Below are 13,550 nucleotides of genomic sequence, written 5' to 3' on the forward strand. Positions count from 1 at the left end.
GCCTGGCTTACCGCAACCATAGCATCAGTATTTTGCTTTATCTTTTTGTATAGAAGCAGCTTTTGCCTGTGTCCTGGTTTTAGTCCGGTCCGGACTTTTCTTCAATGTGTCCGGTTCGTTTGCAGAACGTGCAAACTTTCTGCGTTTCTTCTTTGGGGACACATTTCTTGTTCTCGTTTAAGTTGGCTTCGATCTCTCGTGCTCTCGCCAGAAGTTCTTCGAACGATGAAACCGTTGTTCGCGGAACACGCTCACGAATATTTAATCGTAGCAGCCCGTATATCATGTCCAATTGGCTCCAGGCGGAGGAATCTCGGCAAATAGAGCCCTCTTCTTACATACGAATGTCGGCGTGCTACGGTCCTGTCGTAAGTTTAAAATCTCTAAATAGATTGCGTAGGCTGGTCTCTGAGGTGCAAATGAGGATTTTATTAGCACTATTGCTTCTGTAAACGTGCTTACCTCGCTTTTTATACCTTGCCACCAGGTGGCTGCGACGTCTTTTAGTAGTAGCGGGAGTCCCATGAGCGCTTTTTCTTTACTAATGTTCTCCATTTCCTTGTAGAGTGCTATCACTGTAGTAAATTCAGCAACTTTCTGCATTCGGCGTTCCATCGAAGCTTGCCTTGCAGTTTGCGAAACTACCTGAGCTTCTTTCTGAGGTTGATGGCCATATCTGTTGTGACGGTCAGATTCCTGCTGCATGCCAGATTTGTGCTGTATACTTTGATCCAATCTTTTTCTTGCCACAAAATTGGGCGCCTATTTGTGACCTTACGATGTTTGGTCGGTGAAAATATAATTAAAACAAAAGCAGTAAAGTAACTGTTTCTTATATTTATTAATTACAGGGTTCAAGAATAGGTTAAATACAAAATATTCGCACATTAATCTGTTTGCTTCGGCCTCTAGTAGTAGCGGAAAATCTGAATCTCGTCCAACACCGTCGAACTGTTGTGCATGAATCGCGTCGAACAGTTTTAATCCTCTTCTGGCTTGTCGTTCCGAAAAGATTATGGCTTGTCGTGCGTTAAGCGCGACAACCGTTGTAGATCTCCTGGAACTGTTGTGCGTGAGTCGCGTCGAACAGTTTTGATCTTTTTGGGACTGTTGTGCGTGTGTCGCGTCGAGCAGTTTTATTCTTCTTGGGACTGTTGTGCGTAAATCGCGTCGAACAGTGTAAAACTCCTAGAACTGTTGTGCGTGAGTCGCGTCGAACAGTTAATGGTACTTGAGGCTTTTAAGTCAGCTATCAATTACAACTTTTTTGCTTTTGCAGGCCAATTTATACTAAGGGTTACTTTTGTAAATAGACTATTTCGTAAAAGATCTCGACATGGTTCACGATCATTTATTTCTGAAACATCAGTATCAGTCAAGATTGTCTTGTTTGATTCTGAGTCATTATTTTCAAATAGATTTATTTCTTTGATCTCTAAATCTATTTGTACATTATAATACTTGCTACCTAAAATCCACACAATATGAGTGAACATTTTTCGAGCATGGTTTAAATCTCTACATCTTCCACCTAAAAGAAAAATAATTGAGCTTACAGCTACAGATATTATTTCCTGATTACCATTTGCAAATTTTTTTGCATGATATGACAGTCTCTTTGTGAAATGACTGCAACATAAATGTAATGTTATGTTTTCTGTAAAAAGTTCAGAACTATTATCATTTAAAAACATATGGCACTTATTAATATAATCAATCAAATTTGTATTATTGCAACCTTGAATTATCGCACGAATGCTTGCATAGCTGTGGCATTCTGATTCTGTTGAGATTAGCTTACTTCTCGAGCACGACCACCGCGGCGGCCTCTGTTGCCATGGAAGCTGCTGCTGCTTGCAGAAGGGAGAAAATTACTTCGCGGTGGCTTTCTGCCGCGCTGTATTTTACCGCCCCGTCCTCCTGGGACTAAAGTAATAATATTATAACAACTTATAGCTAAGTATATTTACGAATGTATTTACATAATATTATATAAATGCTACATTGCATTATCAAGATAAATTTTAAGACTAACGCCCTCAGTATTTTTGAGTAAATTGTTAAATAACTCAATAAATATATACTATCATACGGCATATCAAACGGCAGCAAAGCCACCGTCTTCCACTCTGCTTAAATCTCTACTTGAATTTTATTTAAAACTTCTCCAACTACCTGGAGCTAGCAATCTGCCATAAGAAAAATCATAATGAAAAATTGCTTAAATTTGTATATAAGTTCCTTATATATATACTTATATATAAGATTTATATTTTTTTGTTGAGACAATTATATTTATATTTATACCTTCATCGTCATTTACAATCGCACATAATGCCACTGCATGTCCCAAATATGTAGTCAAGACGATGTCCCCGAGACTCTCTGGCCTCGGATTTAAAAGTATTAAATCTATCATAGTAAAAAATAGAAATATGTACACGTCCTGAACAATAAAGAATTGGATTTAAATTACTTACATTTTTTTCATTCTTGACTTGGTGTGAGTGCCCGTGAACAAAATGAGTACCTCCTCCACAGGTATCTTTTGTAACGTTGAGAATGTCAACTGTTGTGCAGCATCTTTAGTTGAGACTAGAGAAAATGTAATACCATCAACTCGGATTTTCTCGCGAAAACAAAGTTTGTAAGTGTAAAACGAAGGAGTAGTCATTACAAACTCAATTTGTTTGTGTCTATAGAGCGCCCGATCAAAATGCGAATAAATTTACAAGTCTTCTTTATGATTTAATTGAAAACCTTTTCAATAATTATGACTCAATTACTGTGTGTGGAGATTTCAATATACATTTCGATAAAGCTTCTAAGCCTTGTGAAAATCTTCTACAAAGTATGAAATCCTTTGATATGAATCCCATGATTAAAAAACCAACTAGAATTACAAACTCTTCCGCATCTTGTATTGACAATTTTTTCACAAATTTATCTAACGTCGAATCTTTCGTTATAAATACAAGCCTCTCTGACCATTACGGCATTATTCTTAATATCCCAAGCAATATAGAATCATCAAACCTGTCTTTAAATACAAACGCAAATTTAACGATACAAATAAACTAAAATTTAGAACACTTTTAGAGCAAGAATCATTATTAGCATTGGATCAAAATATTACGTTTGAGGTATTTATTACTTCTTTTTTGTCTAAATTTAATCTCGCATTTCCAATATTAAAGTCTAAGAGTTCTTTAAGCAAAGATCTGCGCACTTGGTCCACCAAAGGGTTAAATATCTCTTATAATAAGTTACTGCAATTAGAAAGAATATCCAAAAACAATAACGACTTAAATTTCATGATTTACTTTTTGAAATATAGAGAAATATTTAATAACTTATGTAAAATTGCTAAAATTATGTATAATGACAATATTATTACGAAATCTAGCAACAAACAAAAAGCAATGTGGTCTCTCATTAAATCTGAAGTGAATTTAAAATTGTATTCCTCTGAAATAGATTTTCTAACTATAAATAACGTCAAAATTCGAAATAAACAAAAAATTGCAAACTCGTTGAATAATTTTTTTGTTAATGAAGCATTCGATATGACATCAAACATTGTAGTCGACCCAGTTATTTCCAGCACATTTTTTTCAAAAATCGCCGTAAATTCCAAATCATTATATCTTTACCCTATTTCTAACACAGAACTCTCTAACGTTATCTTATCTCTCAAAAATACCTACTCTTCTGGTCCTGATGGAATACCATCGGATATTCTTAAATCATTTTTTCCATTTTTTATTGATAAACTTTCATTATGTTTCAACAATGCTATGAGTGAAGGTTCATATCCTAATCATTTCAAGCATTCAAAAATTAGACCTCTTCATAAAAAAGGTCCTACTGATATTATTAATAATTATAGGCCCATTTCTTTGTTGAACACTTTTAATAAAGTTTTTGAAAAAATATTGTATAACAGACTTAATAACTTCCTGTCTGCAAATAACATTCTTTTTAAAAATCAGCACGGTTTTCGTCAAAACCGCTCAACTTTTCATTCAATATACACATTGGTTCATAATATTATAAACTCTTTTGAAGAAGGTTCTTATTGCGTGACAGTATTTTGTGATCTTTCTAAGGCTTTCGATAGCATTTCCCATGAAATCCTTATTAATAAATTAGAAAAATATGGTGTGCGTGGTTTACCACTTCAACTATTCACATCTTATCTATCTGGCAGAACACAATCAGTCTATCTTGATGATCAAGACTCCACAGTAATATCTAATAAGTTAAATATAAAACTCGGAGTCCCACAAGGCTCTATTCTTGGTCCCTTATTATTTTTAATTTATATTAATGATTTGCCAAATTGTACCGATCTTTGCAAATTTATTCTTTTTGCCGACGACACAAGTTTAATTATTAAAGGAAAATCTTTTGAGGAAGTCAGTTTTAAACTAAATCAATCAATGATTGCAGTTTCTAATTGGTTCAACTCTAATAACCTTTTACTTAATAGCGATAAAACTAAAATAATGTCGTTTCGAACAGTCAATAGGATTAATAACGAAATCAATTCCCTAATTATTAATGATGTCCTCTTTAATTTTTCTGCCGTTTCTAAATTCCTAGGAATTCAAATTCAAAAAAATTTAAATTGGGATAATCACATTTATTCGTCATTAATACCTAAACTTTCCAGAACTTGTTTCATGTTAAGAGTGCTCAAATCTAAAATTAGTTTAAATTGTCTTCTTTCTATCTATTACTCCAACTTCTACTCGCATTTGGTCTACGGCATTCAATTTTGGGGTTTTTCACCATCCTTAAAACATGTTTTCAAACTTCAGAAAAGAGCATTAAGAATCATGTTCTCTCTTAACTCGATGACAAGTTGTAGAAATATTTTTCAGAAGTATAACATTCTTACTGTTCCTAACATATTCCTACTTATTACACTTCTCTTTATAAAAAATAATCCCCAGTACTTTAATTTATCTTCCATGTCTGATTCCCACTATGTCACAAGAAATAGAACTATCAAAGGATCGACTTTTAAGCTTAATACTACTTTTAATTCAATTGATGGTTTTGGTATTCAACTGTTCAATTTATTACCTTTACAAATACGTCAACTAAGCAATCATAAATTCCACAACGTTTTGATTAATTTACTAAAAACCAACAGTTTTTATGACATTTCTGAATATATTAATTTTGACTTCAAGAAATACAGTACCATCCCCTTAATATCATAAATATCTATTGTTTACTGATTATATGTGATATCTTACAAATACAGCAATTTTTGGCTATAACTGAGTATTACTTAGCTTTGAAATATTTTTCTTCGTCTCTGATACTGCTCTTTTTTTTCTTTCAGAAAAGCTTTTAAACTTTTAAATAATTTCTGCAAATTAATGGATATACAGGACCTCAACTTTTGAAGATGCTCTAAACGAAGATGTAATATCAAGTTTCATAAAATCAAGACTCAAAATTAAATTAGTTTAGCACTCCTTTATTTGTATTTCTATATTTGGTTGTTCTGTTATTTAATTGTAAATTTGTATATCTAATACATCTAATACATCAATTAATTAATTATAAAAGTTAAAAATTAAAAAAAGCATGTACCGTAATTACGTTACGTGTTATTATATCCCATAGTATTCTGTATATATAGAATAGAATAGAACTTTATTAAAATTCAATAGTTACAATTTAAGTCATTTACTATACATAATTATTCTAAAAATTCATTTATCAAATAGTAGGGATTATTTAGTAAATAATTTTTAACAATATTTTCAAAGGTGAATCTGGTTTTGCATCTCCATCCATCAGGTAACTTATTATAGATCTTGGCTCCCAATGTAGTTCTTAGCGATGATTTAAGTTTGATTTTTGGACATATCACTGCATTTTTATTCCGCGTATTGTGGTCGCGGACATCATTTCTCAATAAATGATTAGTTTTATCAGCATGCACCGCAATAGCTTGTTGACAAATATAAATGTTTGTGACAGTCAAAATTTTGTGTTTTATGAATAGCGGCCTGCAGGCTCCCGGGGTGAGACACCTTCTATTGCTCTAACCGCCTTCTTCTGTAGATCCATGACTTTAGAAGTATGTGCACTATGTCCCCAAGCTAATATTCCGTATGAAAGTACAGAATGGAACATAGCAAAGTAGGTTTCCCTGGCACGTTCCTGGTTTATTATGGATCGAATTCTTCTGATGGCATAAATGGCTTTCGAGAGCCTTGCGCATAGCAACTCTATATGTTTGGCCGAGATCAGCAAACTATCCATTCTTAGTCCCAAGTATTTAACTTCACCGCCTTGAAGTTCAACATGTCTTCTACTAGCTGTAAAATTAATAGAAACAGTTTTATTTTCTATTCAGAACATTTTTATTGGCGAGGAACCACTCTTCAGTTTGTTTGTAAGCATTTTGCCTCTTCTCATTCATAACTTTTATGTCTTTGCTTGCAACTGCCAGTGCCGTATCGTCTGCGAACTGAGTCGAATGGCAATTCAAGTTGGAGGGCAGTTCATTCACAAATATTAGGAATAGTAGCGGACCTAAAATACAGCATTGGACAATTCCAATATTTGGTACTACATCTGCATTACTAAGCTTATATTGCCAGTCGACGAATTGTTGACGATTTGTGAAGTAGGATTGCATCAGCGTTAACGGAACACCTCTCAGTCCATAATCAAGTTTTTTTAGAATTTTGTGCGGTACACAATCGAATGCTTTACTAAGGTCACAAAACAGAGAATCAGTCATCTTTTTATATTTTACTATATGTACCGTCCTCGCGTTGTCAAACCTTAAATTCTCTGGTCAGTTCGTGTGCCTTCTACCTAACTTTTAAAATGTGGTGCGCACATTGGTGCACATTTAGGCTTCACTCTCGCATCGGAATACGGAATTGCGAGATGTACTATACAATAAAAAAAATCGTTTTGAAGAATTTTATATAAATTGTTCCGATTATTTAATTATTTTTTTATCGTGCATTTGTGAACAATTATCATTATGAAATAATTAGGATTACTACAATTACATGTAAGTTTTTACACCATACCACTTTCTTATAAAGCCATTTATGCCATCAGAAGAATTCGATCCATAATAAACCAGGAACGTGCCAGGGAAACCTACTTTGCTATGTTCCATTCTGTACTTTCATACGGAATATTAGCTTGGGGAAATAGTGCACATACTTCTAAAGTCAATTAATAGTTTTGATCTGTGTTTTTAAACTTGAGTCCACTGAGGATGACACAAAACGATGTGTCGAAACGTATGGAAACAATAAAAATGATTTAAAAGTCGAGAGTTTTTTGAAAGTTTATTTATTTAAAATCCATACGTTTCGGCTAGCATCTTAGCCATCATTCAGTGGTAATCAAATTAACTATAAAAATTGAAACTAAATGAGTTATATGTAAGAAATTTCATAGAAAAACAATAATGATAATAAGAAAACACTTACAATTTTGTATCCTAATATAGCATATGAATCCATTATTCAAATCCATTGTATGAGTATGTGTACATTGATAAACTATATATTTTTTAACATCACAAATATTAAAACACACTAATAACCATGATAACTTAACAAGTTGTCGAAGCTATGTATTTACTCTTTGGAGTTTAAGATAGAAATGTCACATTTTTTTCCCTAAAGCAGTTTTTAGCATGTGTTTAGCGGGAAATTTAAAAGGATGGGATCTTGTCATTTTTTAAGAAATTTTGGCACGCTATTAAGAAACCACGTGTTTGTTTCGTTCAGTCGAAGCGTTTGTTTATGACCCTGTTGTTATGCAATTGCAAAAACCACCCCTCAGCAAATCTTCTTTTAATTAGGTTCTCTTCAAAATGTAAAATTTTAGGGTTGAAAAAATCTATATTATGGTTTAAATTTTTAATATGCTTAGTTAACATCAAACAAATTGCTTCGAATTTTTTTAGTTGTTTTTATGTTGATGAAGGGTTTGGCTAGTTTCTCCAATATATAAGAGTTTGCAATTAGAGCAATTTATCTTATATACCAAGTTCCTGAGGCGGTCAAAATTAAACTTAGATTTAATTTACGTAAAATTGAACTAAGGGTTGTATCACAATTACATACCAACAAAATGCCACACTGTTGAAATATTTTTTTTCCACGAGAAATATAAATCTTTTACGTACGGTAGGCAAATGACACCAGTATATGACTCCAAGTCTAAGCGGTTTGTATGGTCTATGAGGTCGTTTTGTTTGTTGAGAATGTAACTGCGTCTGTTATTTATTACTGAGTTAATTATGTTTGTAGGATATGAGTTGTTTTTAGTGTGCTTATTATTAGGTCAATGTTGGTGTCCCAGAAAAAATTTTATCAGATAGTAGTATGGCATGGTCTGTTAAATTTATTATTGTTGCTTTTTTCATTTTAAGAGGGTGGTATGAGTGGTAATTTATGTATCGCCCGGAGCTAGTTGTTTCTGGTACCAGTGAGTAATTAGTCGGTGGTCATTTGTACGTATTAGTCTGATGTCTAGAAAGCTAATCGAATTCATTGTCTCTAATTCCACAGTAAATTGTAGTTTTTTATTAAAATTGTTAAAATTATCAGTAACTATGTTAATGTCTTCTTCCGGAATACAAGTAATAATATCGTCTACGTAGCGGTAATAAAAGATTTGTTTATTATAATTTTTAAATATTTTGTTTTCTAGTAGTTGCAAGGAAATTTCTACTAATGAGGAAGATGCGGGCTATCCCATTGGGGTGCCCAAAATTTGGTAATGAAAGCATCTATAATATATATAATAATATATATATATATATATATATATATATATATAAATTAAAAATTGCCAGTTTCTTTATTTTCCGTTGCCATTTCGCGATTTTTCTCTTCAAATAATTTCATATATTTTGTACCATATCAGATTCCATTTTTTTCGCCCATATTTATTTCCACCATTTCAACATCATTCACCGTCTTCAAAGGGAAGATAGCATCAAAAACATTCGCTTCATTTTTGCGTAATGTACGGCGTTTCAGATTGTTTTGGTCGCTGATGTCCCCTTCCAAGAGTATCAAACGCTTCAGTATTAAATCAAGAGTTGCTAAAATCAAATAAAAATTATAATATGTATATTGTATTAAACAATATGATAATATACCTTGCACTGCAATCATCTAAGGGCAAGTATGTGGGCAGCTTTCTGAAATCAATTTGTTGTAATTAGAAAGTCTGTTTAATTTACTAACATGAGCACAAGCTTCTGTTATCAATTACCTTTAGCAGCAACAACATGTTCGTCATGTAACACCTCTATCTCGTCATGCCTTCTTGTAATATCTTAAGGAGCTACAATAAAAACAAAAAATACCATTGAATTTAAAAAATACATTTGATAATGACTAAAATCATTAAGCTTCAGTATTCAATTACTTTCAACAGCACCAACATCTTCTTCCTCAAACACCTCCTCTATCTCGTTCTCCTTTGTTTTATTAGTTGGAGGAGCTACAAAAAAATTACCATTGAATTTGAAAAACACATTTCATTAAGACTAAAATCATTAAGCTCCAGTATTCAATTCAATTACTTTTAATAGCAGCAAAATTCTCTTCCTCAAACACATCCTGTACCTCAGCCTCCTTTGTTTTATTAACTTGAAGAGCTGCAATAAAAACAAAAATTACTATTAAATTTGAAAATACTTACATTTGATAAAAACTAAAAACATTACTTGTAATTGATTCAACCTCCTGACCCTCTGAACGCCTCTTCTCTCTGATTAACTTCGGTGCTACAATGAAAGCAAATAACACTAATTTGTAACATGTAAAATGTGAGTAAGTCTATTGCACTACAATTTTACCTGTTATGGCCTCAATCCTTGACTCGATCAATGCTAACGAATCCCCGCTTTATTCTTCATGCCCTTACCCAGCAGCTCCTCTGATGAGGTGTAATCCTCATCACCAGCAGGCTTGGGTGCTGACTCATAGCTGTCAAAAAGTATTAAAAGATTATTTTTCTTTATTGAATTACAATCTGTCTTTACAAAAAGGAAGGCATTCAGTAATTTCGATAATATATGAAATATTAAACCTTAGATCTAAAAGGTTACCCAGTAGTAAGCCCTTTCAATTTTGATATATTGAATTTAAATATTGTGATTATATAGAGAAAACTTAAAAATAAAATGATCTATGAGGTAAATAATTATAAATTGTGAATTATGACAACAAACAAAAAAAAGACATAACTAATAAACTAAACATAATAAAAATAAATAAAGATATAAATGAACAACTAAATAAATAGTACTGGTAATTAGAATGAATATATTATATATTATGTGGAGGTCAATGTGGCGGATCCGTCGAGGGGGCGTTTTCTTTTTAGCCGTTCGATGCCGTGCGACTTCAATAAATTCTTGGCCAGAATATTAGGATGGTTTTGTACTCTGCTCTTATATTTTTGACTAATTAATTTAATTTCTTCATCAATAGTGTTTATGTTTAGGTCTTGAAGGACTAACCAGTTTAGTGTGTATTTGGGGGCGTTTAGTATTTGTTTCAAAAATTTGTTTTGGAATCTTTGTATAATTGCAATATTAGATTTACGCGCTGTTACCCAGAGTTGAAGTCCATAAGTCCATATGGGTTTAAAAACTACTTTGTACATCAGCAGTTTATTCCACGTACTTAAGCGCGATTTTCTATTCAGTAGGCAATAAAATTTTCTTCTTGTTGTTTCGAGTTGTTGGCGCTTTTTCAGTATATGGTGTTTCCACGTTAATTTAGAGTCCAAGTGCAACCCCAGATACTTAACGACATTTGCCTGCGGAAGCATTTGATTAAAGAGTTGAACTGTAGGACATGAAGTATTAAAAGATGTACAATGAATTAACACGTTAACTGCCGTGTCACCCGTATTCGGGTGACAGCAAAATTTCTCATCAGGCCACGTCACCCGCCTTCGGGTGACAGCGAGAGTTCTCATCAGGCCACGTCACCCGTATTCGGGTGACAGCAAGAGTTCTCATCAGGCCACGTCGGGTGACTCCTTCCTAAGAATTTCCGAACATATTTAGATAAATATATGACAGGAGATAATAATACTGTTGAATTCTTTTAAAAATCGTTTATTAACAAAATTATTTACAGTGCAAAATATTGACTGCAAAGTTGCGGTTGACCAGGGCAGCTTGGACAAAAAGTAGTGGGTTTTCTGAGATTTGGTCGTGCCTTTGATCGTTCCAATTCTTCTCTTTTATTTGCGTAACACCGCTTGCATGCGCGTCTAAGGCTTTTTCCCAAATTATTTCTGCGAACGGCGATGCAATGCGTATTTCGTCGAACAGAAGGCAGTGTTAAATCTTCATTCAGTCCTAGTAACTTTGCAGCAATCAGTTTTCTGAATCGTCTAATATTTACAGTTTTCTTTGTCGCAATTTTGTAAACGACCAAAGCGTTTACAATTGATGTCCCCAGTAGAAGTTCAACATCAAGCTTCCTATACCACTTGATTCCTTTCCTCATCGTCGAAGGATAGGAAACCATTTGGTCTGAATAATCTATACCACATTTACCCTTCTTATATTCGAGGACGGCCAGAGGTTTGAGTCTTGGGGATGGCTGCTGGCTTGAAGAAGCAGTATGAATGTTTTTCGTGCTTTGTGTCATGATAGGAGCGTGTTTCATAGATAATATTCTCACGTTACGTGTGTCTCTCCATTTGAGTATCACAATCCCGTTATCATCCTCTTTAGCTACAATTTCTCCCCTTCTTAGTTTGCAATTAAGAACATCTTTTGGTATAGATTTCTTGTTATGTCTAAGTGTTCTAACTACATGAGTCTTGCGTCTTAGGCATGATATAGCTAACTCATAACTTGTATAAAAATTGTCAATATACAATGTTCTTCAACATTCACTTTGTTGAACTGGAGCTTCCACAGTATCATCAACGTTGCTTTCTTCTTCCACGACCAAATCTCGTAACATCTCGTCAATAGTATCTTGATAATATTCATTATCACTAAGATTGCATTTATCCGATCCGTATAAGAATCTGATGATATGATAGGATTTACTTTTCTTCTTTTGGGCAATCTGATCACTTCCTCATCGCTGCTATCCGAGTTTGAGCAACTAGCGTGACTAATCTTCCTTTCACTGCGATATGAATCACTGCACACTGACTTTTTCATCTTTCTCTTCACTATTGAAAAATTATTGGCAGAGATATTAGTTGTACTACTCAGTACACGGCAAAGATTACAACTGCTCGTGCAGAGTAATAACGTGATAAATGAGATCGTAATAGATATCGGGGGTGAGTAGCGAAAGAAATGTAAAGAGACATGCGGTAGCAGAGCACGCATCTTACAGTGGCACGGGTGGCCTGACGGGGATTTTGTTGTAAAACACGCGTGGCAGTCAACGTGTTAAAGAAGATGATTGCTTTTACTCTTACAGTTAGTCTTTTTTTTGTTAGTAAATAATATTCTCACCATAAAACCCAACTAATTTTATTGATACTTGATTCCATGTATATCGTGGCTCTGCACGTTTCATTATTGAACCGGTAGGTTTTTTTTGAAAGGCCACCAGCACTTGCTGTACGAACCATCATTGCCATAATCAACCAATTACTCGGAATCTCCGTGTAGAAGTTAGATTTGTCAACAATGACAGCAAATGGTTTTATTCTACAAATAAAACAGTGAAAGCATAGGTATCTAATATTATATACATATTCTGGAATCACGAAGTTTTTAATTAACTTACCCTAACTGACTACTATTAAGTTTAACTCACAATAACTGCACACGATAAATAAATCTCAACTAACCTTCACTCTGGAATGCGTCACAAAGAATGTATTATTTACACTGCTTCAAACCGTTCTGTTTTGGCGTGAACTTACTTATGTTGGTGCATGTCTACCAACCTTAGGTAACATGTAGTGAAACAACTATTAAAAGCAGAAGTGATTTAAATTTAAATCAAGAGTTTTCCAGTAATATACCGGACAAAAACATCAGAAATAGAGAAGATTGCAATTAAATTATATTCTATAAAATATAGCTTCAAATAACTGTTTGTATAACAACCGAGAATAAATAGTTTTAATAAATAAAATTTGTGATGTTATGTTCGGAAGCGACGATGACAAAACCATTATTTTTCAAAACCATTTTACTCAAAACTATTTAATATTTCATGTTTTTGACCCAAAAATTATGAATAATGTGACAATATCTGTGAAGGAAATAAAACAAAAATGTGTAATTGTGCCATATGCAACTGAGTCCAATTATGTGGCTATTCCTTTACTGCAACAGTAATTTGTATTTTTGGAACTAAAGTTCTTAATCTTTAAGTAAATATATTTATAAATAAATAAATAATGTTAATGAAAGTAAATATATAGTTTCTAAATGTATTAAATCTTTCAAAGTTTTTCAAAAATTCTCAAATCATCTGTAGGTTTCAAATTGTTAATACTGTTGATACTATTGAAAAATAGTTGGGAGTAGAATT

General features: G+C 33.2%; 1 protein-coding gene across 1 annotated transcript; it reads right to left on the bottom strand.

Annotated features, from left to right (window-relative positions):
• Positions 1–282: 282 nt before the first annotated feature.
• Positions 283–705, bottom strand: LOC113381850 (activity-regulated cytoskeleton associated protein 2-like). The gene has a single exon (XM_026620514.1). The coding sequence runs from the start codon at positions 703–705 to the stop codon at positions 283–285; it is 423 nt and encodes a 140-aa protein (XP_026476299.1).
• Positions 706–13,550: the final 12,845 nt, after the last annotated feature.

Source organism: Ctenocephalides felis, unplaced genomic scaffold, assembly GCF_003426905.1.
Source record: "Ctenocephalides felis isolate EL2017-DRISC unplaced genomic scaffold, ASM342690v1 CF-g0.4_SCAFFOLD_03113, whole genome shotgun sequence".
Taxonomy (NCBI): Eukaryota; Metazoa; Arthropoda; class Insecta; order Siphonaptera; family Pulicidae; genus Ctenocephalides; species Ctenocephalides felis.